Below are 21998 nucleotides of genomic sequence, written 5' to 3'. Positions count from 1 at the left end.
GTTGTTAAATGAAATGCAGCATAAAAACTGTACACCGCCGACAACACAATGTTACAAAAAATAGATAAAATAATTAATATAGAATAAATATACATGTAATAAAATAAGATCAAATACAAAAATTCAAATCAAATACACGTAGATAACCAACGATAACTCTTCTATGAGCTCAACTATCCACCATTAATGCAAAAACAACAACTAAATAAAACAATTCACGTTTAAAGTCGAGCTCTAAACGCTGATAAGTTAAAGAACTACAATAACCGCCGCCATGTCAACGTCGCATACGTAGCGTCATCGTGCAGCGTCGATATAAACGTCACTTCCCCGGATGTCGGTCTTTTTTTCATAGCAAAGGTAAGCTCGCCCTTGCCTTCGTGTTATGTCCAAAGTGAATCGGTCTTCATCCGTATTATTGAGACATTTCTGTACATTTTCATCCACAAAATATAAACCGTCGTGTCTCGATGATTCGATAAGTGGCGTCATTTACTCAAAATAAATCTGAAGTTTGCTCATATTAGGCTCGTTTTTGTTGTGCCGACTATGCTAGGCTAACGGCTAGCTATGCTCGTCACGTCCGCTGGGTATTATGAGCGTGTCGCTGTATAACTAAATTAAATGAATATACCTTTTAACTCGTTTGACCAGGTTTATGGTTGGTTAACGTCATGTTATGTAGTCTTTGACTGTTAGGTGCCAACTGCTGATGCTAAGCTAATGCTAACAAACATGCTACTTGACCAAACGTGACTCTTAAGAGTCTCGGTATTTATAGTTTTGTGCCGCGATAGACAATTTATTCCAAAGCATCACATTATAAACACGTGTAAATGGCGATCATGGTCCTCTAATAATCACTCCTTCCATTCCAGATGGCAGAGGGAGATCAAAAGACTGTCAAGAAGAGGAGGCATGCGAGCCGGAACCCGGTTCTCGCCCGGGGTATTTGCCGGTACTCCCGGTCAGCCATGTTCTCCCGGCGTGCCATGTACAAGCGCAAGACCAAGCTCATCGAGACCAAGGTGAACCCCCATCTTACTTGGAAATGGCTTGGAAGTGTTTTTGCCAAGTCCGGCCTGACCTTTGTTGTCTTTGGTGCAGACCGAGAAGAAGCTGAAGGAGAGACCCAGGGCCACCGTCGTGAAGACTGTGGGTGGAGACAAGAATGGAGGCACTCGTGTTGTCAAGCAGCGCAGGATGGTGAGACACTGATGCCAAATGTCATTTTCACAACCCCTGTACAGTAATGTACAGTTGGTCATTTGGATGCGGTATTGAAGCACCATTATCTCGTCTCTAAAGGAAATTAAATCCTCTTGACATGGCTAAAACTTCTATAACAAAACAATGGTTTTGGATGACACTTTTCAGCTTTAGTGTTTTTTAACTGATTCTAGATCTCACTCATAGTTGCACAAAACTCAAACTTGTAATAAAACTGAATCTTTGGGTGACGGTTGCGATCAATTGTAATGTAAGTAACTAATTAGTATTTATAGAGCACTTTTCTAGACCAGGGTCACAAACAATTTAACAATGAAAATACCCAATAAAATGAATACAATTAATGCAACACTGAGACAAACACACGAGTCTCAGAAAATTGGGTAAAGGCAAAACTAAAAAGGCCTTAAGATGTTTCTTGAAGGAGTCAGTAGATCATTAAACACAGAGATGGTTCCAAAGCTGAGGAGCAACAGTCTGGAAGGATTTCTCTCCTCTGGTCCTGAAGCGTGTTCAGGAACCATCAGTAGATTCTGGTCCACAGACCTCAGAGCTGGGGTGTTGTTTGACTTTTTAATCAAGGCAGATTGTTCCCTCTTTTTAAAAAAAATGAGAACTTCTTCAGTAAAGTGTTTCAATTACATTTTATTTAAATGACCAAATCACAAGTTATCTGAAGACTCTTATCACTTTAATAAAAATAAATGGCTAGAACTGTACAGTTCACCCACAATTTAAACTGGCCAGTAAAGCAAATCAATTGGTAAGTTAATCATAAGTGTCTGTATAAACAATTTCCCGAAGGAGACCTCCTGAGGGATCAATAAAGTTTTGTCTTACCTTATTATGAAAATAGTTAATTTTTGATGGTTAATCATCACGGTCATTTTTAATTTTGTTCATGTGTATTGTGAATGTGATGCATCTTAAAATGTTATTCCACCCAATATTCAATCTTTACTAATTTTCTATTCACCCTCATGTCGACTAAGGTTTTTTTATTTTAAAGAGTAATGGACAAGAATTTTTGTTCATTTTAATGTAGCAACTGGAGCTCAGTTGTTTCGTCTAAAAAGACACTTAAACATCCAAATACTGCTCGTCTGTAACGTCCCTCTTGTATTGAATTGAGAACTTTTATTTCACGTGTTTTTAACTCGACACTGGGATTCTTTCTGGTGGCAAAATAAAACTACAAATGAATGACGCCCTCGACGTGAGGAATTGTTTTGGGAAAAACTTAAAACAAGGCTGTATTTTAAGCTTGTTTTTAGTAGAGGCTGCTACACCAACAGCATATCACAGGAAGTACTCTGGGTAAATATAATTATGGCCTTCACTGTCTTCACTGGAAGTGCAATCCATACTTGCTGCTGGGAGGGAGAAGGTATAGAAGTGAAGAAATGTTACAATTCAGTGACTTTTTGATTAAATTAATCAGGTTAATTCAGATTATAGGTGCAGATTAATGTGTAAAGTTTATCTACAAGTGTTGACATGAAATGTTTTAAAGTGACGCTGACGTTTGTGCGCCTCCACAGCCCCGTTACTACCCCACCGAGGATGTCCCCCGCAAACTGAAGAGCCACGGAAAGAAACCCTTCAGCGAGCACAAGAGGAAGCTGCGCGCCTCCATCACCCCGGGAACTGTCCTCATCCTGCTCACTGGCCGCCACCGTGGAAAGGTGAGATTAGACATAATCTCTTCAGGGGGAGCAAAGCCTGTTTTTTTTTTTTTTGTAAAGTCCTTGTCCGACTCTGAACCACACCTTCAATGGTGGAAAAACTCGACTCTTGACTGTTTACCGACTTGTTTATTAACACCTGATTTTATTTTGTTTCGCTGCTAATATTATCTCACTCGTCGCTTTCATTCTGATCTTATTGTCTTTATTTGATTTAGCTCATGTGTTAAGTTTAAGAGCACAAACGACTGTTTATTATTTAATGTTGGTAAATGGGACTAAAATATGATCGACAAGTAATTTGTATTTATATAGGTCTTTTCCAGACCAGGGTCACAAAGCGCTTAAACAATCAAAACAATATTCAATAAAGTATATACTTGGAGGTCAAGATAAAACTGATAACACAACAGGAGTTCCAGAAAATCAAGGAAAAGCCTGAACAAATAAAAACGTCTTAAAATGTTTCTTGAAAGTCAGGAGATCATCAAACGCAAAGAGAGAACATGTTTGATCTGGATGAGTATAAAGCACCAATTTAATCAACATGGTCATGTGTGATATTTTGAAGCATCTTATTTGATTCCAACTAGTTGTTAAATTAGTGAAAACTCTTTGAACAGCTCGTCCTTTTCTTCAGTAAGTCATGCAGTGATTTGTCACTGAGAACTGCAGCTGTAATTCTAGGCTGTGACTGATGAACGTCCATTACCTCCAGCTGGTCCGAAGAATCGGAACAAATCTTTCTCACGTCGACGTCGTAGAACTGACACCAGAACAGTGAACAATAGACTTGTGAGCAGCATCTCTGGCTCAGAGCTCTGCTCACTCTTGCACCAGCACTCACTCGCCCTCTGTGTGGTAGAAGTGAGATACAGTCCCCGCACTGGTGCTGACCTACATAGCGATACAACGCTGGAACAAGAGTCACATGGTAGATGTTGTTTACTGATGCTGCCCTTGTTTACAGCGCGTGGTCTTCCTGAAGCAGCTCTCTTCTGGTCTCCTGCTGGTCACCGGTAAGATCTTGTTTACCATCACTTATTTTTTAATTTGTGCCGGGGCTCGACTTTAAACATTCATAGACGGTTGATGAGACGAACGTGAAGTTTTTGAAATTCTTTCTTAATGTAGCGTAAAGTATCGAGATGATCTTCAGCGATCATCTCGTCGTGAAGGTTTCAGCTCCTCAAACCCTCCTTCTGCTCCTCAGGTCCTCTGGCCTTGAACAGAGTTCCTCTGCGCAGAGCTCACCAGAAGTTCGTCATCGCCACCAACACCAAGGTGGACGTCACCAGTGTGAAGATCCCCAAGAACCTGAACGACATGTACTTCAAGAAGAAGAAGCTGAGGGGGCCCCGTCACCAGGAGGGCGAGATCTTCGACACAGAGAAGGAGGTGAGGGTCTCAAGAACTGGTCTTTGACCCGCCTGCGTTTTTTTATCTGACGCTTTGTTTTTGTTTTCGCTGCTCCGTCTGCAGAAGTACCAGCTGTCAGAGGAGAGGAAGAAGGACCAGAGGCTGGTGGACGCTCAGCTGCTGCCCCTCATCAAGAAGATGCCTCAGCTCAAGGGCTACCTCCGCGCCTCCTTCTCCCTGTCAGGAGGAGTTTACCCTCACAAGCTGGTTTTCTAAATGTGTTCTAATAAAGCGTTCCAACGTTCAACCCCACCCTCTGACTCGTGTTGTGGCTTTAAATGAATCTAATGGTGCGTTAAGAGACAGGATTCATCTACACCTGGATCATAATGGTTTGAGGAAAAGTAAAAGTGCATGAAAGTGACGTTAACACGAACTGTAAGAGTATTGGTAAATTTTGGTTATAAGATTTAATTTTATTTAAGAGTGTCTTATAACAAATTATCTGAAGACTATAGAGGATAAAGGTAAAACGGATCCCAGCAATTCAAGATCAAGCTTAATTTTAAGTATTTATACTGTAGTTTAACTGTCGTATTAAAACTATAAGTGAAGGTGTTTGCAGGATCAGGTTTGCATATATAAAACTTATAATAAACTAGTTTGCGATCACGTCAGTAGCTCTCCTTGGTAAATCTACAAAAGTCTCCAGATAATTGTGTCCCCTGGTTGAGTTTGAGGGCCCGGACCTCGAGGACAAAGACCACAGCAGACATTGGACCAGGACAAGCTCAACAGCTTTGCTTTAATTAAAAAAAAAAAGTAATGTAACAAGACAAAAATAAATATGAGTGTGTCATCTTCTCTTAAATGGCCATGACTGGTTTTTATATCCTCAGAACAAAAGCAGCACAGAAAAAGGCAGAAGTGGCCCCTCGCCAAGGAATGATAGGTGCCTTTGTCCAGCAAGTCAGTCCAGTCCTCTCGTCCGAGACACCCCCTCTCTCTCCCCCACTCACTCTCCGCCGTCCCCCTCCCGGCTCAGCCCGACTTGAAGAGCAGGATGGCCACCTGACCCAGGTAGAAGTAGATGAAGTGCTTGGTCTCGTGAGTCACGTAACTGCCGAAGTTCCTCCCGACGATGCAGTGCCAGGTGGGGTTGTACTTCTTGTCGAACTCCTGTGCGGGAGATAAACGGGTTTGTTGGGTCACATGTCGGATCGGACGTCATCGGGACATACTAGTATCTGTTGATACATGTATATACACATGGGCAAAAATACTATGTATTGTGATACTTTACTAAAAATGACTCTGGTGTTGTAGTATTTACAGACCACATGACTCTTGACGAAGTCGTAACTGCTTTCATTTGTTTTCAAACCAAAATATGTCCAAACATCAGCTTTAAAAGCTGCTGGAGTCACTGTATCCTCTCGTCCTCAGTCGTAATTGCTTTCATTTGTTTTCAAACCTAAATATGTCCAAACATCAGCTTTTAAAAGCTGCTGGAGTCACTGTATCCTCTCGTCCTCAGTCATCGCCAGGATTTCATTGTAGCTTTAGCTGTGGAGGACGTAATGACTGCTGCCATCTAGCGGCCGTATGTTTAATTGCAACACAAAAAGTTGTGAATACTTGCATGTCAATTGTACAAATAAAATTATTTTATATTATACACATTTCATTGATTTATGAACCATTAAAGAAGTATGATAAAAGTAAAATATGATTTGAAAGCAAATCGATACAGTAGTGCGAAAAAATATCGCGATATTTCAGGCAAATTGACATTTTCTCACACACCTCATTTTTAGATGAACACAAAACTGGTAAACAAGTGGAAAGTTCAATATAAGTTTTACCGTCAACGCCAGCTATAGTCATTACTTAGAATCTAGTGTGACGTCACTAAATAACGATTTGATTTCTCTTTTTTTTGGGGGGGTATAAATAAATATATATATAATATATTTTAACACTAATAATGGTATTAATAACCGTATGTATGAATATTAAAATTAATAAATACATTAAAAAAAGAAGAAAAAAGAAAGTGTAGTCACGTGACCACCTAAACGCGCTGAAGTTGTGTTCGATGACGTCACTCGTACCTTCTTGATGTAGGCAGCGATGTCCTTCTCGATGTTGTACTTCTCCAGGGCCTGCGTGGCGCACTCCACCGCGTCCTGCTGCATGTCCTCGGACATGTCCGCGTTCTTGATCACGGCCTTCCTGTCAGACATGGTTGCCCTGGGCGACGGCGACACAGCACACGTCAGTCACACGGTCAAGATCTCTTGACATTACGTAAGAAAACCGACATTTGTAATTGTGTTGTTGTTGCATAACAGCGTCCATCACTGACGCTGGATGCGAGCGTTGTTGCCATGGATACGCTTCTTTTTTTTTTTTCTTCTCCTCAGGACGTAAACATGGCCGCTGCGATCGCACAACAACTCAACAGATAATATCGTCAAAATGAAACTATAAATAAACACTATTTGATATTTAAACAGTTATATTGAAAAGTTTCATTTAAAATCACGATATTTCGGATCAAATCTCTCCGTCATTTATCCTCGCGATCGTTTTTCTACTGCAAAAAAAAACGATATTTACCTGTGCGTGTGTTATTCTGGGATGTTCTGGATCTCTGGCTCCACACCGACAACTCCCGCGTAGCGCTTGACACAAAAGTGGTGTGGGTGTGTGGAGCGGGCGCTCTGCTGCGCCGCCCTGCGCCCATTGGCTGCCGGCGGCGCAGCGGAGCGCTGCCATTGGTGGGATCGCGACACATTCTCTCGGTGTTTCTGTCCGCGTTTTATGTCGGACCGGCGTGCTTTGCGAGCGCTGGCGTTACAACGGTGGAAACGGAGGTAAATAGAAGAGGCTGGATAGCAACTGGCGCTCTGTCGAGGCAGCTGATTGGCGGAGAGTGACCACGTGACGGATAACAATCGCCTCGATTGCTGTTTGCATAGTTTTGAGCATTTTTTTTTACACGTTAAGTTAAATCAGTGTAATTGTCGGAATGTATGTAAAATAATAATAGTTTAAAAAACATCTTTAATGCGTTTAAACAACCTGGTGCTTTTTATCTGTGAAATCAAACTAATAAACAAATCAAGATTGTTATAATTTAATCTCTTTTTTTTAATAAATCGTACATAAATAGATACATTACGAGTTAACAAAAGTGACAAGAGTGTCATGACAAAAATAAACCTTTGCTTCATCCATTAGTTTGTATAAAAATATATCTTAAAAACGGTTAAAAGCTCCTGAATAAAACCTTCAACTGTTCGAGGACTCAGTCCAGAATCTATTCACATAAATGTTAATATAGTAAATAACTGACATTATAACAAGGAATCAAAACCTAAAGAATGTGATATCAGTTCCTTTAAATATTGCAGGTTAATTTCAGTTTTGAAAAGGTTATAAATCGACAACTATGATGCTGGTTAGAACAAAAGTTCTCATGAAATCGATATTCATTTAACAAGATGCCTTTTTTACTGAACTTTGAAGAACTATTGTTTGGAGCATCTACAAGAATCTAAAGCTCTTCTAGGCCACAAACATATCTTGATTTGTAACATAATAACAAATTGATTTAGGAGATTAAAGCTCAATAAGTAGAGTACTGGAGATGTTGCAATCCTCTCACTACAGCGACTTAAAACGGCTCATTGATAAGAACGTTTAGCTTGTGAGGGTCAAAGGTCGAGTCAGCAGCCTTAAATAGTGATTTATTGATCAGCGACTTGAGTGCACGTCTTTGTTTATGGCACAAAGAGATTTCAATGAGTGACAAAATACTTGTTTTTTTAAATACCTGTGTTTATTCACAGCCATCCACACAGCAAGTTCCTAAACCTAATATTCAAGTTTCACGTTACAGATCGACCTCTGTATCACCAGGATATAGTGTTGCACGTCTGTCAGAGTCACATGACCGACTCCTCTGAAAAGACGACGCACCGAAGGAGCGTCAAACACACGCTCGCAAACGCACAAACAAAGTCTGGAAAATAACGAAAACAGAACAAGAATTCACAAGTTTTAAAAATCGGACTAAAGATCGTATCAGACCCGCGAGTCCCTGGAGTTTAATGACCTTATATTTCATTTAAAGGAGTCTAAAAAACAAGATAAATACATGCATTTCTAAACCGTCTTCCACCCTCCAGTCGTAACACAATCACATTCATCCCTTTAGCGAAGATAGAAAACGTAACTGCAGCCTCCAATCAAAGACGTATAAATTATGAAAACATTTCTTGTCACCGGTCATGATTTTTAAAAAACTAAGATGTCCCTCATCTCGTCCATCATCAAGCGTCCTTCACTGGCTGCGCTCCTTGGGCTCGCGGTACTTGTACTGGATGTATTCGAAGATGTCTCTCTCGCTGTCCACCGGCAGGGGCTCTCCAGCCATGCCTGCATCACGCAGAGGGAAAAACAAGAAGACTATTTTGAGCCGCTCATCTCTGCTGCCAGAAGATGCTCACGGAGCGGTTCAGCGAGTTCAAAAATAGACCCGTTCCTCTCTACTCACCGGTGACGCCTACTGGCCGAATGGTGTACTCGTTGAGCGTGAATCCTTTCTCCAGAGCGTGCGCTCTCATGTTCTTGTTGAAGATATCGCTTCCAGTGAAATACAAGACGCCGCAGTAGTACTGGTCCTTCGGAATTAACCTGGCGAAGAGAGTTAGGGTTTGAGATGCGGACGCCTCACAGTCACAACGGACTTCTCTACCTGATATCAATCCTTCTGTGAAGATACTCTTCCTCTTCCTCCTCGTCCTCGTCGCTCTTCTGCAGCTGACACACTCCCTGCAAACACAGCGGTCGTCATGCCAGGCTGTCAGGAGGTCTCAGCCTCATGAAGCTCTCACCATGAACTTGGTGTCTCCCTTGGACAGAGTGTCGGTCACGAAGCCGATGGACTCCAGGTGTTCCACGACCCCGTGCAGCAGTTTGGCCTGGAGGAGGAAAAAATGCTTTTCTTTCAACACGATACTACATATTTAAATATAATGCATGAAGAGAAAAACACAGTTTTTACTTTGTTATGATCATTATATCTTGATAAATTTAAACAAAATCAGAACTTAGTGTAAGCACTAATTACCCTAACGCCCCTACTTATGCTGCCAACAAAACATTGAACTCCCATGATGCCTTTCTACACCCTGTTCCATTATGTGATTGGTCGCTTCAATACTGTATTTCAATTCCACTTCCATTTTGCTACGTCAAAATCAACAGCTGCGATTGGTCGGCTGGGCGGCAAAGCATTACGGGAGCCGTTCAGGTCACTGCTGCTCGGCAATAAACGAGGGACCCCGGACCGTCACGACAACAGAGTCGACTCTCACCTGCTTCGGCGTCTCGGAAGTGTAGTCCGGGTGTGTCAGCAGGATATCAATATCACCACTTGAGGCAGCACCTGCGATTATATACAGTAGTAGATATGACTAAAACAAAAAAAAAAACAACGATCAAATCCACAGAAAAGAGGCGGGAAAAGACTATTAATAACCTCTTGTTTACTGTAACTTCAACATTAGGCCCAAGAGCATAAACCACATTTACCTCATGCACTACTTGTACTTTTGTTGCTCTGTTTTTAGATTTTATTCTTTCAAATGTATATATAGTTATTTATATATATATGTATGTGTATATATATATATGTTTATGTGCACTTTTGTTGGGGGTACAAAGGAAGAATTTCATGGTACATATGACAATATACACTTTGAATCTGGAATCTAAAAGAAAATGGAGAAACTAGTTTTATTGTTGAACCTCTTCTGAAGCTGCCACAGATGGTCCCGATGTACTCCGGCTCCACCTTGTCCAACTCTGCCACGATCAGTTTCTGGAGAAGAACACAAGAAGGTCAGTAAACTCTGAACATTTGAAATCTTTGTGTAGGTTCATCACCTCCATCTTCTCCATCTCCGCTCGAGGAATCCTCTTCTCGAACTCTTCGAAGTACCTGAGGACAGCGAAGACGACGAGGTTTGATTCGATATTCACGTGGATTTTATGATCAATTTAAACTCACTTGAGTCCGATTTGTTGATGATGGTTAAGTTTGTGTTCGATCTTCTTCAAATCTGCGAAAAAAAAGAATTAAATAATAAAAAACTGGGACAAAGATGTGGTATTTGAGGCTAACAAACCATCCAAGGTCTTGACGCCATCTTCAAAAAACTTCCTGGCAGCAGCAGGACTGAAATGAAGACAAGATGAGAAGAACGTTTAGACATTGAAACACGTGTTTGTAGATCGTCTTTCTTTTCTTGGATTTTTACCCAATTCCAGTGACACGTGTGAGGAAATTGATCGAGGAGCTTGTATCGTCGGTTCTAATCTGAAAGAAAATCATCATCCTTTCATCACTCGTCTGTCTTTCTATAACGACACTTCAACTCAAGGCGCTTTCATCGTCCGAGGATGTTTGTGGTTCACGTGAGCTGAACATGTGAATCTTTCTGACTGGACTCACCTTTTCCAGTTTCCGTAGCGTTCCCGTCTGTAAAAACTCGTCTATCTTTTCTGCAATTTTGGCTCCGACTCCATCCTGTTGAAGTACAAAGACAAAGGATGAGCGTGAGAAACATCTCAGCTGCACTCATTATGTAAGAGCGCTGGATGCTGACAGAAATATTCAGCAGAGAAACACTGCAATGACGCAAGAAACAAGCCTGTTCATAATGTTAATGCAGAGAATAAACAAACACGTACGCGAGATATTTTATGACAAATCCGTCAATGTCTGCAACCTTCATTTTCTCGAAACAAACGCTTCACTAATGAAGTGTGAATTAGACGATGGAGTGTTCGGCTCTTTGTTTCGTTGCCAAAAATCCACCAGAGATGTTTAATGGAGCCAAAAATGTAAGATTCTCACCTTTTAATGTGACAATAACACTTCATCGTAGAAGGATTTTTATGTGTAAAACTAAAATGTTTCTATAGATAGTGAAAGAATTTTGATGGACGCAAGATTATTTTACCTTATTTTTAATGATATGCCAGTTAAATAATTATTTCTTATTTTAATAACTCATCCCAAGGTATCGCACCAGATACATTCAAGTCAATAATAAAGTAGAGTAGAGAAAATTATTGGAACACGACAGCTTTACTCAGTCTTTTCAAATGTCTACGTTAGATTAGAGAAGAAAAAACTACTCAAAATAAACAACTAAAGCACAAGGAAAATGAAATAAATAATTTAAATATATGAAAAATGACTAAATCAAAACAGTTCAGATGGAGAAAACAGGATCCGTCAACACACCAGTTTTTTAGCCTCTTCTCCGTTTTTAATCTTGTTTGGGTACTTGGAAATAGTAGATGCTGCTTTCCTGGAGAACAAACAAAACAAGAGGGGGAAAAACAATATTTTAAAAGATCATTATTGTTTGTGATGCATTTTGTCTCATTAATAACATTCTCAGATTCAGGTTTCCAGGTGTATTTGAGTCAGATCTGCTGTATGAATCAGGCTCAGTGAGTGGAAGAGAACATTTAAAAAATGTATCTGTAAGTAAGGAAGTCATTTTTATTTGTTTAGCGCTTTTCCAGACCAGGGTCACAAAGCGCTTAAACAATCAAAACAATATTCAATAATGTATATACTTTAAAGATCAAGATAAAACTGATAACACAACAGGAGTTCCAGAAAATCAAGGAAAAGCCTGAACAAATAGAATCTGTGATAGTGAAAAACATTCATTCTGTCGTTTTTTTTAAGTTGGTATAAAAAGATGTTGGAAATGTAAAGATCTTTATAAATGATGATAACCTACAGATATACATTAGTTAGCAGTAATACAATACACTATTTAGCAGTGGAATAAACTGCTTTACGACTGCAGGTGTTTCTCTAAACCTTACCTGTAAGCATTGTACTTGTGTATCGCTCTGTTCACGTTCTTCTCGTAGTTTGCCAACTCTGTGAATACAAGCATATTAAACTGATGATGTTTTTGTTCCTGCAAGAGGAGCCATTTAAATTTAGACCACATTCCAGCAACACATATAAACCTTCCACATGGGTCTCCACGTGTCAGAAATGAGTTAGTTGTTGTTCCCAAACAAAACAAAACAAAAGTACAGTTTTCATTTTTTTTTAAAAGAAAAGCTAACTAACAACATGCTAACATGCTAACTTAGCAGAAGCTGCACATACCGACAAGAAAGTCTGTTATTCCTTCATTTGGCGACTCCTGCGGCGCTTTTCTCTTGCTCATGATTCTGGTGTTTATGGTTGGAAACCCCGGCGTCAACTTAAAACTATTTTTAAAAGACTGTGCAAGACGTTAAACGTGTTTATTGTCTGAGCTAGCCTCTTGCTAACACAGCAGCACGAACAATGAGTGGAGGGTGTAGGGGGGAGGGGCGAGCGTCCCCACGTCACAACCAGGAAGCCGACGTGGATTTTATTTTATTTTATTTTATTAAAAATAATATTTAAATTAAAGTAATATTCCTGTACGCATTAAACACGTTTCTAAATATATTTTTTAATTGCTTTAATTTAATGTAATAATTAAATAATGTCGATAAAAATATATTATGTTAGTTTGACCCGTAATAAACATGTGTATGTTAAATAAAAAACAAACAAAAAAAAACAACACCACTGGAAGAAAAAGTCACATTTTATTTAAGTAAGAAATAAGTATTTTATCTTCATGGATGAATCAGTTTTTTTGAGTGTCATGTTGTGTTGGTCATTTATTCTGCACTAAACATTGAACACAGATGGATGAATGAAAATATTCTGCATTTAATGAAATATCAAATACTTCTCCAGCAAACATGACACAACTTTAGAAAAAAAACATGAATAAAATGTAAAAAATTCTGAGGGAAAAAAAAAGATTTCATATAATTATGCTACAATTAGGTCGTAAACAATTTAATTCGTAAACTGCATAGTGACACAAACAATTGAACTAACAACATTAATAACCATTTTAAATTTCTCAGCCTCCTCATGTTTGTTACTTAAGTGCAATAAAAAAAAAAACTGATAAAAGAAAGAGACACTGGCAGATGTCTGCAGACACAAGCGTTTCAAGCGTTGTTTCTGACGTAGACTTTGTGCCGGGAGAAGACTCTGATGGCCTCCTCCGCCTCAGAGAGTCGAGTGTCCAGCTGAGCTCGACGGGACTGGACTCTCAGGCTGTCGGCTCTGAGCGGCAGCGACAGCAGCTCGGCGACCAGCGAGCGATGAGCTGAGGACGAGGAGAAGGTCACGCAGAAGAAGAGAAGAAGAAGAAGAAGAAGAAGAGAAGAAGAAGAAGAAGAGACGAGCGAACCTTGTTCCAGCGACTGCAGGGTTTCCACTCGCTCACCCTCGGACATGAGGGTGTGACCCGGGGGAGCAGACGGGTCAGGGGTGTTCCTCCTCCTCTCCTCCTCCTCCCTCTGCCACTGCTTCTTCCTCGCCTTGATGCTGCGACCAGACGGAAATCATTCAATCATCTTTTAGGTTTTATTTTGACCTTGACACTGGTGCCGGAGTCCACATCGCTGAGAATGTTTGACTTTGAAAAATAATAAAATACAGTATATATATATATATATATATATAGACAAATATGTAAAATAAACACACACCCAAAACAAAAACCAAGATTAAAACCTACTAAAAACTATGATAAAAACATTTAGACGAGACGCGAGACGAGACGAGACGAGACAAGACAAGACGAGACAAGAAAATAAAAGACAAGACAAGACAAGACAAGAAAATAAAATAAAAGACAAGACGAGACAAGAAAATAAAATAAAAGACAAGACAAGACAAGACGAGACAAGAAAATAAAATAAAAGACAAGACAAGACAAGACGAGACAAGAAAATAAAATAAAAGACAAGACAAGACAAGACAAGACAAAAAAAAGAGACAAGATAAGATAATATAGCTTTATATATCTTACAATGGGGAGAGAACATAGTTACAAAAGCTCAATTTACACATAAAAAATTAAATGTATTTATCATTTTAAATGACATGTTTTTCTTTATGTTTTCAACATTTATTAAACACTTCCAAATAAAACTGAAGAACTATGTGACAAAAAAACAAAATAGTTGAGTGTCAATCTGTGAATTTTTTTAAATAAATATATGTTCATTAAATTAAAAAAATATATATTTAATATTTAATATTATTAAAAGATGTAACTTGTTGTCTGTCACAATTTGTACAGTTTAATTTAAGACATTTTAATGCCCTTTAAATATAGAAGTATATCAGTGTCATCAGAATATAGTTATGTAATTCACTTTTCTGACTTTTACATTTTTTATTGAAATGTTGTTTTTTAAAAGCACCAAATTATTATTTATTTTATAATTAAATTTTTTTTAAATTGAAAATTGTGTTCTAAATAAATTTACAAATGTATATTATAATTCCAATAATTCATAAATAAATGTACATGATCATATATTGAATTATCAAACTAAATGTGACAAAAAAAACCCAGCATTAAATAAACAAATATATATATTATTAAAAAAAACAGATGCTGAAAAATAAAACAGAATAAAAACATGTTTAAGATGTAAAATCACTTTTCTAGTCGATCATAAAGGTTCACACTCACTACTCGGGCACCTTCCCGATGACGGCGCTGGGCACCGGCTTGTCCCTGAGGTGGGTCAGCGACTGTGACCTCTGCAGGGACGTCCTCCCCGCCGCTCGAGCGTTCAATCTGACGAAGTCGATGGTTTGACCTTTGACCTGGAGCTGCACACACACACAGACAATGAATTCACAAGTTGATTTTGAATTTTAAAAAAAAGTTACTTGTTCGTCCTGATCCAGCGAGGCGGCCGAAGGCGGGCGGCTCAGAGATCTGGACGGAGGTCTAGTCGGGGCATTCGAGTGACTCTTCAGGAAGTTCTGACATTCTGGTTTCACAGCTGGACTTCCTGCCTGGAAAATACACTTGATATTAGGGAAGAAAATTAGTAAAATGGGTATAAATGGAAGGAGAATCTTCCTCAGCACCTGCGACTGTGTCATGAACTTTGAAGGGACCTTCTGGTATTTGGAGGAGGTCCACAGGGCCTTGACAGGAACCGGACCGGACTTGACTCTCACGGCCTCCAGCTCCTTACAGCGTCTCTGGATCTCTCTGAGCCGAAGGACGTTCTCCTTCCCGAAGTCGTGTTCTTTCTTCTCTTAGAGGAAAAGTTCACAAGAGTTTTTATTAAAGATCCTGAAGTGACGCCTCATTCAAAGTTCAACCACCGACTGTGTTTAGGAGGCGTCGCCACAGAGACCCCGTCCAGTCTCAGGAGTTCCCCGACCAGACCGGCGGTGGGGCCGATGCGAGCGCTGCAGGGGCCCCGGTGAGGAGCCGGATCAGGAGCCAGGAAGAGGTTCAGACTGTCCTGCTGGTGGTTTCCCTCCAACCGGGCCCGAGCTGGAGAACATAAGAAGCCTTGAATAACTGTAGTGATGAGGCGTGTCGTCATTTTCACCAGTAGGTGGCGCTCTCGGTTTATAAGCTAGGTTTTATTGAATTACTGGTTCGGAGCTGAAGACTTTAAGATAAGTTAAGATGTTCCTTTATTCGACCTGCAGCAAGTTCACAGTAGAAAAATATTAAACAAAAAATACAAATTAATTAATACATTTTTTTTTATCAGAACAGAAAAGTATTCATTGCCTGTGATTTTAACACAAAGTTTTTCGTGGGGAATGTAAAAAGCTAAATAAATAAATAATTATATTATATAATATGATTATAATAATAAACTATAACAAAATAGAAATAAATATAAAGTAGTAGAAAATATACATAAAAAAATACAAACGCCATCTAGTGGTCATTGAAAACTAAGGCATTGTATTATGATCATCAACGTGTTTTGAATTATTCTTTGAATTTTATTTTTTATTAGTTTAACTGAGGGGTTACCAAAGTAGTTAAAATAACCATATTATTATATTTAATTATGTGTTTTTTTTGTAACCTCATTGGTAATTATTAAAGAATCAATAATGATAATATCAGATTACACAAATATATTTTAACGTCCTTAATAATATATGTGAAGTTATTTATTCGTTTCTATGGTATCTATGAAAACTTGACACCCCATAATAATTCTCATACCCACATGACACCGAACAGCAGTAGTTTATGTAACAATTATTTTATTCATCTTATTGTATTTGTATTACATTTTATTTGTATACTGTATTTCCAAAAAAATCATTTTTTGTTTCTCTAATAATCTAAATGTGATTTTTTTATTTACGATTAGTCGTGACACCGTCGACATGTGTGTCGTGTGAAGGACCGGGGTCCTTTCCAGGGTGTCCTCAACAGTCCGGAAGAGAACGAACCTGAGTTGGGTCGTGTGTAGTACTGAGGGAACAAGCAGGGGTCCGGTGGGATGGGCCCATGGATGAAAGATGGACCCTCACACATCAGGATTCTGTGGCTGGGAATCAGAATTACAAGTTAGAAAGATAAATAAATAACGAATGATTAAGATGATATTTTATCAAAGTTGTTTTTATTAATTATATAAAATTAATCGATCAACACTTGATGACGTTTACTGTTCGTATGTTACCAACACGAGTGTACTGAAATAAACCCACAAGAAGACGCTTTTAAAAAAATCACCTGTCGTGCGGATCGTGTTGTTGGTTCGGCTCAGACACGCAGACTGATGACGCTTGTTTGATAATCTTCACCATGGCAACGCAGCCGGACATAGATCTACAACACACAGACGAGAGGACGCTTTACTTAGAATGCGCTTTTGACAGATATTTCAGATTAAATATCTTTATTGTTCGTTATAAATGAAATAAATCATTACAAACTGAATATGATAACACGATAGGAAAACATGCGAAGAAAGAATTCGAAAAAATGTACTTCTATGCTTTAGCGGATTTTCTATGGAAGTGCATCAGTGCCATCAGAATATTGAATTGTTGAATTTATTTTTTTTCAAATATTGAAAGGTTGAATTCATTTCAATGATTCAATATTTGTTATATTTTAATTTAAATTTTTCAATATTTGTCATATTTTAATTTTCAATTATACACTATTTTTTAATTCGTAGCATTTTAAATTCGATATAAAACAATTCAAAGCGTTTAAAAGTCAATGTAACATTTTTTAAAGCATTTTAAATTCAATATTAAAAAATACAAAGCCTTTTAAATTCAGCATAACAGTGCTACCAGACAAAACCAAACAAGTACCGAGTTACTGGATCATACTTGCATTGTCAGTGAAACCTCTTGAGAGGAAGTTTAACAAAAATTAATCTGCAAATCAACTTCAAACCTACTTGGACGTTGACATGTATTACTACACTCGCTCTCATAGATCACGAGGCTCCGAAAGATTTTCCTCTGAGGACAGGAAAGGTAGAAACCACTTCAGTTACATATATATTTCAGATAACAAGGTTCTAGCGTCGGATCTCCAGACCGTCAGAGAACCATCGCAACAACCACAGCGTGGACGTGCCACTGACGCACACACACACCCCCACACACCCCCCCCCCCCCCCACACACACACACACACACACACACACCCCCACACACACACACACCCCCCCACACACACACACACACACACACCCCCCCCCCCACACACACACACACACACACACACACACACACAAGGACTGCATGTACGACAACACGCGCACACTGTCTTCCATCAAGTCTTCACGATGACAAACCAATCCAATGTAAGAAGTTCTGGCTGATACCAATATCAGGGATATTATAAAGCCCTTGTTGCGTAACATTTCAAAGAAACAGAAAAAAATGTGAGAGTGTTTCCTGCCGTGGTGTTTATCATCGTCCACGTCACCGATGCTAACACACGATGATAACGCTTTGACACGCGTGTGTTTGGTGTTTGTTTCTACCTCTTTATATCAGCTTCTGGTTTCTATGAACACAAACATATTTTAGTGTCAGACACCAATAGTTTTGTTGTTTACACGCTGTTGACTGGAATCATTCTCCTCAACTGTTGTTCAAGAGGGTGTTATTTTAACACTAAATATAGTTCATGGACAAAGCCACGTCCAGTGTCCATCAGAGGCTATGAGGTGGAGACAGTTGATAACTATAAGTACCTTGGCATGTGGCTGGACAGTAAACTGGACTGGTCCTGCAACACAGACCATGTTTATAAGAAAGTTCAGAGTAGACTGTACTTTCTGAGGAGGCTTCGATCATTTAACATCTGCAAGAAGCTCCTCTGCATGTTCTACCAGTCTGTGGTGGCCAGTGTTCTATGCTGTGGTGTGTTGGGGTGGAAATGTGTCCAAGAGGAGTGTCAACAGGTTGGACAGGTTGATCAGGAGGGCTGGCTCTGTGGTTGGAATGAAGCTGGACTCACTGGTGACAGTTGCTGAGAGGAGATCATTGAACAAACTACTGTCCATCATGGATGATGACAGTCATCCTCTGAACACTGTCATCAGTGAGCAGAGAAGCAGAATGAGTGCACGAATGCTCCTACCCAGGTGCAAAACAAATAGACTCAGGGACTCATTCATTCCTCGGGCTATTAAATTGTACAATTCTGAGTTCGGGGGCAGGAGTGGAGTGAGAGTATCTGGATGTTCTGTTCTATGTTAATCTTTGTATCCTTTGTCTTTGTAATTTTTCTTTGATCTATGTTCTTTATCTTTATCTTTAGACTTAGATTGTTTCATCTTGTTCCTTCTCTTTGTTCTTGTTCTTATTTTATTTTGATTATTTTTTATGAAAAATTGCTGTATTTGCTGTGGATAATTTGGAAAAAACAAAACAATTTGACCAACTTTTGATCACTTTTGCTGATTTACTGTTTGTGACCCTGATTCTTATAGATCTTATTGTGATGCTAGTCGTTGTTTAGATGTGAAAACCTCGATGTTCATCTGCCGAGTTAAAGCTGAATTTATGAATATGTTTGAATCTTTTTTTTATAAAACAAACACATCTTGTGTTGTCTGTGTGTGAAAATAAATGATGTTTACCATAATTATATTATTTATTTATTATGCACTGAATGAATCACAGTCAGAGTCAAAATGTATTGTCATTGCACATAGTACAACCGCATTAAAGTTCCTCATCCAGGCGGTGCAAATGACGACACGTATTTCATGTAAAAATATCAAAGAAGGGTTAAAAAGATGTTTAAAAAGTAAGAAACAAAGATAATGTGTAACGATAGAGAAGCAGCAGAGGTCAGAAGTTTTATAATATTGTCTCGTTATTAAAATGTTTTTTTCAAGGTGCTCTAGGATGTGAGCAAATGTCTTTTTTGATCCTTATTTGTGTTTATTCACTTCACGTATAGCTGAGGAGAAGAAACAGTTGTTTGTGCCAGTTTTGAGGGACCTGAATAGATTGTTGAGCAAAAAACCAGCTCATAGTGAGGTCACTTTTGTCAAATTTCTCTTTTTTTTTTCATCTTGATTCACTTTGGTTTGTTTCGGAGACGACTTGCCGGTCATTTTTAAAAGAAGTTTAAAAACTGGACTTTTATGCTATTATATGCCTTTAAACTATGTCAGTGTGATATTAATATGTTAAAAGGTGCCGGGTTTTGCGAAAATAAACCGACAAAAGTGGAAAAAGTAAATTGAATGAAGCAATAATTATGCTTTTAGCTGAATTGCATTAAAATAGTGTGAATCATGTGAGTTCACAACAGTTTACGTTGACGATTCACACCTGATAAAGCCAACAGGAAGTAGATGCAGAGCACAGAGCATCGTCCTGATGTTATCGTCTTGTTCCGCCAATCGTAGGCGAGAAGCTGCTGATGGTGAAGAGATTGACATCATGAAGTCGCAGCAGAGTCGACTCTCACCCACAGACGAAGACATGGCTGCACTGATCCTGCTGCTGGTGGCGTTCTTCTCCAACAACATCCTCGCTGAGATCCTCAAGATGGAAACATACTCTCATCACTTCATCCTGAACAAAACAGCTGATGACGTCTGCTTGATCTCACGATGGATCGGTGAGGATAAGAAACTTCTGTGGAATTCTTCACAGCATCATGACTCCAGACTGCAGAGAGATTATTATAGAATATACCCTCTGAAGGTCTCAGACTCGGGTCAGTACCAAGAAAAATGCTGGACCCAGAACAACGTGACGCACGAGAGGAACTTCACTCTCCTGGTTTGTGGCAGCGGAAAGAATAGACGTCAGATCTTGAACCCTTACGATGGACAGGCACTGGAGCTGAACTGTGACGGTGTGGGACCAAACCAGAGTGTCCAGTGGGCTTTACGTCAAGATATCGGCAGAAATTATGAATTAGCTTTAATTAGTGATGAAACATCTTCAATGTACAAACTACAGCAAGTGAAGAACAAACCATCTCTTCTGGTAAAGTTTGACAGAAGTTCGCTCTATTTCTGTCTGGAGAAGAACCATCAGAGCTGTGAAGTACTGAAGGAGTTTTATGTTTCTTTACAGCCAAATTACATTCACAGCTCGGTGGGAGAGAGTCTGGAGCTGAACTGCTCTGACGTCAGTGGAAGGAAACCACACGTGTGGAAGCACATTAAAGCAGCGAGGGAAGATGAAGTTAGTCACAACTACACTCTGATGTTTCCATCACTGACCTTGGACCACACAGGTCAATACCACTGTGATCGCAGTGAACAGGATAATTATTATTACTACCTGTATGTGTGTCCTGAGTCCGACCCGCCTGCTGTTGTGTTCTTTACTGGAGGAGAAAACCTGACTCTACAATGCGGCGACTGGAAACGGCCTGATGGGATTGACTGGTTCACTAAGACAAACAGAACCGAAGGAAGAACATCACGTGTACGAAATATTCCACAAGAAGGCAGAATCTTTCATTCCGACAAGAGCCTGGTGATCACTAACGTCTCTCTGGAGGACAGCGGAGAGTTCCGGTGTGTGATCATTAAAGACAAACGTTGTGTGTTCACATCTAGGACCCTCGTAATGTATGGAGAGCCAGAGGTTGATCACCATCTAGTGAGGTCTGCGCTGCTCGGTGTTGTGGTCTTCATGATGTGTATTGTTGTTGTTGTTGTTGTTGTGGTCTGGAGGAGCAGGAGTAGAGAGCAGATCCCAGTACCTGTGGAGGAAGTGGAGATGTTGGAAGTGTCTCCAGCGTCAGCAGATGTTCAGCCAGAGACTCTCTGAGGCTTCAACGTGATCCACGTGTGTTTGGATGAATTCTTCTTTGACTGTTTGTTTGTAATCATTGTGCCTCTTGTTTCCTCTTCAGTGTTAATAAAGTTTAACCTTTGACCAAGAATAAAAGGCTCCAGTTTTTTTTCTGTAGAGATGGAAGTCGACGAAGTGTACGTCACATATTATTCTGACTTTTTCTTCCCGTTTTCCTTCTTTCTGCTCCTCAGTCTGGTTCTTTACATGATTCTCAATGATGTCTCTTTTATTTTCAAATATTTCCTCCAGAAAACAAGGTCAATAATCTCCTTCTCTGATCACGTCACCGACTGCTTTATTTCAGTAATTAATGGATCCTGTTTGACAAGAGAACACAGTGGATGTTTCTAAATGTCTCCCATCTTTCTGAGCACAAGCAAAAAGCATTTCTACACTAGTAAATGCAAGGATTTTGAATGTTTTTATTTTGTTCTATTAGTTTGAAAAACCTTTAACCGGAAGTTG

The 21998-nt window shown here is 39.4% G+C and overlaps 5 protein-coding genes across 5 annotated transcripts; 2 read left to right on the top strand and 3 right to left on the bottom strand.

The window, feature by feature from the left end:
- The first annotated feature begins 848 nt into the window (after positions 1-848).
- On the top strand, positions 849-4581 carry rpl6 (ribosomal protein L6). The gene is made up of 6 exons (XM_087788016.1): positions 849-1028; positions 1108-1206; positions 2772-2915; positions 3886-3934; positions 4129-4313; positions 4398-4581. The coding sequence occupies exons 1-6, from the start codon at positions 879-881 to the stop codon at positions 4548-4550; spliced, it is 780 nt and encodes a 259-aa protein (XP_087644142.1). The 5' UTR covers positions 849-878; the 3' UTR covers positions 4551-4581.
- Positions 4582-5054: 473 nt separating this feature from the next.
- dynll1 (dynein, light chain, LC8-type 1) lies at positions 5055-7016 on the bottom strand. Its single transcript, XM_087788015.1, has 3 exons — positions 6897-7016; positions 6389-6527; positions 5055-5453 (listed from the first exon to the last, which is right to left on the bottom strand). The coding sequence occupies exons 2-3, from the start codon at positions 6518-6520 to the stop codon at positions 5316-5318; spliced, it is 270 nt and encodes an 89-aa protein (XP_087644141.1). The 5' UTR covers positions 6521-6527; positions 6897-7016; the 3' UTR covers positions 5055-5315.
- A 1083-nt stretch (positions 7017-8099) lies between these two features.
- On the bottom strand, positions 8100-12672 carry polb (polymerase (DNA directed), beta). Its single transcript, XM_087793297.1, has 14 exons — positions 12493-12672; positions 12198-12255; positions 11599-11665; positions 10801-10875; positions 10607-10665; positions 10475-10524; positions 10357-10408; positions 10233-10287; positions 10095-10167; positions 9662-9732; positions 9179-9265; positions 9040-9116; positions 8839-8978; positions 8100-8720 (listed from the first exon to the last, which is right to left on the bottom strand). The coding sequence occupies exons 1-14, from the start codon at positions 12551-12553 to the stop codon at positions 8626-8628; spliced, it is 1020 nt and encodes a 339-aa protein (XP_087649423.1). The 5' UTR covers positions 12554-12672; the 3' UTR covers positions 8100-8625.
- Positions 12673-12918: 246 nt separating this feature from the next.
- On the bottom strand, positions 12919-17044 carry enkd1 (enkurin domain containing 1). The gene is made up of 8 exons (XM_087793184.1): positions 16964-17044; positions 16678-16775; positions 15578-15748; positions 15331-15503; positions 15127-15255; positions 14924-15066; positions 13628-13764; positions 12919-13543 (listed from the first exon to the last, which is right to left on the bottom strand). Exons 1-8 carry the CDS (start codon positions 17035-17037, stop codon positions 13383-13385), a joined length of 1086 nt encoding a protein of 361 aa, XP_087649310.1. The 5' UTR covers positions 17038-17044; the 3' UTR covers positions 12919-13382.
- A 3112-nt stretch (positions 17045-20156) lies between these two features.
- LOC148087403 (uncharacterized) lies at positions 20157-21506 on the top strand. The gene is made up of 2 exons (XM_087786285.1): positions 20157-20711; positions 20802-21506. Exons 1-2 carry the CDS (start codon positions 20157-20159, stop codon positions 21504-21506), a joined length of 1260 nt encoding a protein of 419 aa, XP_087642411.1.
- Positions 21507-21998: the final 492 nt, after the last annotated feature.

This window comes from Callionymus lyra, chromosome 1 (genome assembly GCF_982586985.1).
Source record: "Callionymus lyra chromosome 1, fCalLyr1.hap1.1, whole genome shotgun sequence".
Taxonomy (NCBI): domain Eukaryota; kingdom Metazoa; phylum Chordata; class Actinopteri; order Syngnathiformes; family Callionymidae; genus Callionymus; species Callionymus lyra.
The sequence above is the reverse complement of the archived record's forward strand: the minus strand, read 5'-3'. Positions and strand labels throughout refer to the sequence as shown.

Bases quoted from the DNA above. Each gene is read 5' to 3' on its own strand.
- rpl6 (XM_087788016.1), top strand. From the start codon at position 879: ATGGCAGAGGGAGATCAAAAGACTGTCAAGAAGAGGAGGCATGCGAGC. The intron at 1,029-1,107 runs GTGAACCCCCAT...TCTTTGGTGCAG, and splicing joins CCAAGCTCATCGAGACCAAG to ACCGAGAAGAAGCTGAAGGA. The intron at 3,935-4,128 runs GTAAGATCTTGT...TCTGCTCCTCAG, and splicing joins TGGTCTCCTGCTGGTCACCG to GTCCTCTGGCCTTGAACAGA.
- dynll1 (XM_087788015.1), bottom strand. From the start codon at position 6,520: ATGTCTGACAGGAAGGCCGTGATCAAGAACGCGGACATGTCCGAGGAC. The intron at 5,454-6,388 runs GTACGAGTGACG...TCTCCCGCACAG, and splicing joins TCGCTGCCTACATCAAGAAG to GAGTTCGACAAGAAGTACAA.
- polb (XM_087793297.1), bottom strand. From the start codon at position 12,553: ATGAGCAAGAGAAAAGCGCCGCAGGAGTCGCCAAATGAAGGAATAACA. The intron at 11,666-12,197 runs GTAAGGTTTAGA...TTTGTTCTCCAG, and splicing joins CACAAGTACAATGCTTACAG to GAAAGCAGCATCTACTATTT. The intron at 10,525-10,606 runs GTAAAAATCCAA...TCTTCATTTCAG, and splicing joins ACACGTGTCACTGGAATTGG to TCCTGCTGCTGCCAGGAAGT.
- enkd1 (XM_087793184.1), bottom strand. From the start codon at position 17,037: ATGGTGAAGATTATCAAACAAGCGTCATCAGTCTGCGTGTCTGAGCCG. The intron at 16,776-16,963 runs GTGATTTTTTTA...TCTGATTCCCAG, and splicing joins CAACACGATCCGCACGACAG to CCACAGAATCCTGATGTGTG. The intron at 15,749-16,677 runs GTTCGTTCTCTT...TATGTTCTCCAG, and splicing joins CTACACACGACCCAACTCAG to CTCGGGCCCGGTTGGAGGGA.
- LOC148087403 (XM_087786285.1), top strand. From the start codon at position 20,157: ATGAAGTCGCAGCAGAGTCGACTCTCACCCACAGACGAAGACATGGCT. The intron at 20,712-20,801 runs GTAAAGTTTGAC...GTTTCTTTACAG, and splicing joins AGAACAAACCATCTCTTCTG to CCAAATTACATTCACAGCTC.